Source organism: Galeopterus variegatus, unplaced genomic scaffold (assembly GCF_000696425.1).
Source record: "Galeopterus variegatus unplaced genomic scaffold, G_variegatus-3.0.2 Scaffold6767, whole genome shotgun sequence".
Classification (NCBI taxonomy): domain Eukaryota; kingdom Metazoa; phylum Chordata; class Mammalia; order Dermoptera; family Cynocephalidae; genus Galeopterus; species Galeopterus variegatus.
The window spans coordinates 106,013-111,057 of record NW_007732878.1 but is presented as its reverse complement, the minus strand read 5'-3'; the positions used below and the strand labels follow the sequence as shown (position 1 = coordinate 111,057).

General features: G+C 48.2%; 1 protein-coding gene across 1 annotated transcript; it reads right to left on the bottom strand.

Moving 5' to 3' along the window:
* Window positions 1-552: 552 nt before the first annotated feature.
* Window positions 553-1,590, bottom strand: LOC103606661 (melanoma-associated antigen B10-like). Its single transcript, XM_008591226.1, has one exon. It carries the CDS (start codon window positions 1,588-1,590, stop codon window positions 553-555), a length of 1,038 nt encoding a protein of 345 aa, XP_008589448.1.
* Between the last annotated feature and the right edge of the window lie 3,455 nt (window positions 1,591-5,045).

The following is a 5,045-nucleotide window of genomic DNA, read 5'->3' as shown; positions in this document are numbered from 1 at the left end:
AAATTGCTGTCATGCTATCTTGTTTCAAAACACTAAATAAGATGGAGAGTATCCCAATGGTATTTACAAAATAAAAAATTGCTTATTCTTAAATCTTATATACAGAAAAAAATGTGCAATGTCATTCATAAACTTGGATTCTGAAGCTAGTTTAACCTTATATTAAAAAGAACAACATTTTTTTTTTTTTTTTGTCTTTTTCCGTGTCCAGCAACAGATCGCAACCTTCAGTGTAGCCCCCGTACTGGACCGGGACCAGCAACGGGATCGCAACCCTCGGTGTTGCTCCCGCGCCTCGCTCAGCCAGTGAGCAGGAACCTGTCTGTATGTGGGATCCGAACCCTCAGCGGGAGCGCCGCCGTGCTTCCCAAGCGGCACACTATAGCAGTGAGCCACCGGGCCGGCCCCAAACATCTTTTTTTAAAAGTACCCAAATTACCACATAAAACATGATCACGAACATATTATATTGTCAACAGCCCAGCCCTGACTTTCCATTACATAGAATATGGACTTTCTGCAACCACAAAGTGAGGAATGTCTCAGACTTTACTAGAGCTGGGAGGAGCTGCTGGGCATGACCCTGGAACGTCCGCTGGCCATGGCACTCATGTGAGCCCTAGCTGTGAGTCTGGCTTGGGCTCTCTCTTCCTCATCTTTCAAAGCCTCTTCATAATAGGATGAAAAGGCACTGGGAACTGTATTATGGATCTTGGCCATAAACTCAAGAACTTTCATCTTGCTTGTTTCAGCGTGGGCTCTTGGACCCCACAGGAATTCATAGCGTGGAGGATCACTGCTGGGTACCTGTCGGTACTCCAGGTATTTTTCCTTCACCAGATCTTTGGTGATGAGTTTTCTGGGCTCCCCAAAGATGAAGTGCTTCTTCCCATCATATATTCTCATCATATTTAACACTTCCCAGACTTGCTCCTCAGCAGCGCAATTGCCCTTCATGAAGATCACGCCCAGGATAGTCATCAGCAGGCCAGTCTTGGGAAAACCTCCGTCATCACTCAGGCTTCCATCATAGCTCATATCCAGTTTGTTGATGAGGACATAGATGTGCCTATTGGGATCTGCTTCTTTGATGTCAAGGCCAAAGATCAGCTCCAAGTGCTCAGAAGCTCTCCTCAGAATCTCAGGGAAGTCCTTCTTATATATTTGGATTACATTTCTCATCATATCTGCCTTTGTAATGGGCTCTTTGATTTCATACTTATATAGCAGGTAATGCACCAGCATAACTACTTTCTCATCTACAGGGCCTCTGGGGAAGTTTTCAGTGGCTTCTGGGTCTTGTGTGGATCTTGGCCTTTCCTCCTCTTGGTTGGTGACATTTTCATTAGAGCTCATATATGAAACAGCTGCAGCAGTAGTGGTAGATTGGGCTCTCTGAGGACCTTGGGGATTTCTGGCTGTGCCAGCAAGTGAACTCTGGGGAATACCCTTGAAACGAGCAGAAGAAGAGGGTGCATATTTGTCTTCATCTGCTACAGTGGCCTGAGCACCCACCGGATCTTCAGTCTCTTCTCGTGCCTGACGGCGTCGTTCCTGGGCACGGACTTTACTCTTCTGACCTCGAGGCATGATGACTGTTCAGGTGCAGCAGCCAAAAGAGAAGATGATCTGGTACAAGAGAAAGGATGTGATGGTATGTGCCCACTCAACACAATGATGTCACTTTGGCTTTATTAATGGCAACCTCTGCAAGTTTTCCTGCGTGCGCTACTTACCTGTGAAATGACTAGAGTGTGTCTTAGATTACTACTTGCAAGATGGGCCTGGGGCTTACTGGGGGTGGTGAAACAAGGCCTGGCATGTCCAGACTTTGTGGAGGCCCCTCTGTTCTTCGTAGGAGGTTTCTCTTTGGGGCAATCTTATTGATTTCTGGCAGGTTCTGGGATCCCTCTGCTCTAACTCTTCGCAGCTGAACCCTCATTTCAGTGGCCTTATCTCTCATCTATACTGGAGGAGAAACTGAAGAAGAATCTCATCTGACCACACCTGCCTGGGGAAACCCAGGAAGACAGCAATGGAATAGCGCTGAGGAACTCTCTCTATCCTGGGGTAGGTAGGGTTCACATTCTTTACTCATCTTGGCTTCTGGTAGGACCTGGGACTCCATTCTCTGCTGACCTGAGATCTATTCCCTCAGAGCAAGGCCCTGACATCCCTGAGATCTCTCAGGAGGAAGTTACAGAGTCCCCGGACTAACAAATCTACCCCACAGCCCATTTTGATCTGGAGTGGATGGTTCCCTCAGAACTCAGGAGCCACTCCTCTGCTCTTGTTGGGACCTGGAACTCCTCTGCCGGCCTGAGGATGACACTCTGGTCAGGTGAGTTCTCACCGGGAGAATTAGAGTGTGTTCCATCAGGGGATCCCTATCTAAGGCCTGTCAGCAATGTGACAGGGCCCTTTGTCTTTTGCCATGGAAGGCCCCTCAAACTTCACTCAAGTTCTTTACGTTTCCTTTTGGCAGGCCCTGGAAACAGTCCCTCTGATAACGTAAAGCCCTTCACATTTTTGAGAAGCCAGTAATGGAATTCAGAATGTGTCACATCCAGCCACTTCCACCTGGGGACTCCCTGGGCTGAGAGCTGGGGCGGGACTCTCTAGGAAACCGCCCTCTTTTGGGGTGGGTGGTTCCCATAAGTCTCACTCAGATCCTCACCTTTACTTCTGTTAAGGTCTGGGACTCTTCCATCTGCTGGCCTGAGGCCGTAACTCTGGTCTGATGCTGTCCCTTCCTTAATCTTCAAAGGGGGACTTCAGAGAGTGCTGTATCGGTGTTCTTTGTTGGAGGTCTGCCACAGCTCACCGCACGGGTGGGACACTGTGGTACACGCCCTCTCACCTGGATAGTGAGGACCCTCACACCTTGTCACAAAGGGTCCCACCTCACTTCCTGGCAGAGCCTCCTGACTTACCTAGCACCAATTATTTTCACTTCCCTGACGCCGGAGGTGGAGCGCAGGGTGCGTTACATCCGGCTACTCCCATAAGGAGCTTATCAGGCCTGAACGCAGGAGCCTGAGTTCTGCGGGGACCTTTGGATTTAAGGCAGATAGTTCCCTCAGGTGACTCAGGGACTTCACCTTCACTGCAGGAAGGTCTGGAATGCCGCCCTCTGCTCGTCTGATCCCAAAGGCAGGTGCAATATTACCTCCATTCATCTCGGGAATTCAAAGGGCGGTGCATCAAGCAAACCCCGTCCAGGGCCTGCCGGGGCTTACATGAGGTGTAGGGTTCTGCCAGACAGCCACTTTCCTGGTGTAGAGGATGCCGTCATACCTCATTCAGGGACTTTACCTTAATTCCTGACAGGGTCTGAAACTCTTCTGGAACTTTCTCCTCCGCTGACCTGATGTAGTTCTGCCGAGAACAATGTCTTCTCTTCTCTGAGAATTCAGAGGGAAAAGTTGGGGAAGCCAATTCCCTATGGGCCTCCCAGGGCTGAGAGGAGGAGTGTGTGTGCTCTTAGGAGCGAGGGGGTAGCCTCTGTTTTGTGGGAGAGTTGGACTTTGTCGCAACTCCTATAGGGGTCTTTCATTGACTCTTGTGTAGCCTGGGATTTTTCCTTCTCCTTATCTGAGTCAGCCAGCTTTAAACCAAACCCTTCCTCCCAAACTTCCTTCCACTCCACCTTACAATCCCCCATCCCAGTCTCCAGAGGGTGACGTGAGGGGCACCTGGGCTTACTATCCGGGCATGGATTTAGAAGAGCTAATGGCAGGGTAGGGCTCTCTATTGGGATGGGCAATTCTTTCAGAACGTCCTCAGGGTCTTCACTTTTACTTCTCTTAAGGTCTCGGACCCCTTTTACTGTGAGAATAAGGATGACACCTGGTCCCAAATCCTCGCCACACAGTCAAAGGCGATATAAATTTCACTATAGATCATGTGATAACTCTGGGATTAGCTAGTACAGAATCTTTTCATCTTAATTTTCAATTCAACTAAGTCAGAGTTATAATAGTAACGAAGATAGGGACTTGGACTCCACAAATACCTGTCACCCCCAGTCAATTTAACAAGGAACTGCAACATCTACACTGGTTCTTCATCTACCCTGGAAATGGTTGCATTGAAGAACAACCTCCTCCTACAGTGTCTGGTGGCAACAGCCACAGCCACAAAAAAGTCTGCCCTCTTTTCTGCAATGAGGTCAGGAACAATGGGAGGCAATCCGACCTGGGGATAATATCTAGATCCTCTCTCAAGACATGTCCCCAACTAGCCCTTTTCTTGCAAAGTCAGTGATGTAATTAGCTTCAGGGAATCCCCCCTTCCATATCCTCCTCCTTGCAACTGCACCCTGCTTCCACTACTCTTCAGTACAACCATATGCACAGGGGAAGAAATATCTTTTCTTATCTGGCATCAAGGCAGCTCTCAGCCCTCATACACTGGCAAGCATGCACTGAACCACTAGAGCAGTGAAGAGATGTAGCTGTCCCAGAATCTATTAATCTCATCACTATGTGATGCAGAGGAGCTAGCTATATTCTGCCTGACAAGTGGGTGGGGTCATTAAGAGAGGGTGGGGTGTTGGGCATGCCTCTGTTCCATTCACTCAATAGATCTGCCCTACAACTTCATGCTCATAATGATGCTTCAGTGATTCCCAAACCTATTCACGAAAGTTGTCCAAGACACCACCAGTTTCCCTACCTCCTGTCCTTCTGGTCCCTTTTCTACCCCATGCTGAACTCTGGATACAGATCCCTGACTACCATATTCCATTGGCTCTCTGCAATTGGTTTAGGTTGTCATCTCTCTCATGGATTCTGGAGACTGTTCTTTGTCCCTGTCCTCCTGATGTTCCTCACTAACTGCGATTTCCCTCTCTGGGCCCCTTTCTTGGCATCTGGTTATTTTAACCAAATCTTTCCTTCTCAGCATAAAGAGAAATGTCTTTTTGAAAAATCAGAATTCTAAAGCATGGGCCCACAGGTGCTCATGATATTACTGCAGAAATTTTACTTCATATATGTGAGTGATTCTGTTCATTTTCTGTTCATCTTACTTAGAAAACAAGG

Bases quoted from the DNA above. Each gene is read 5' to 3' on its own strand.
- LOC103606661 (XM_008591226.1), bottom strand. From the start codon at position 1,590: ATGCCTCGAGGTCAGAAGAGTAAAGTCCGTGCCCAGGAACGACGCCGT.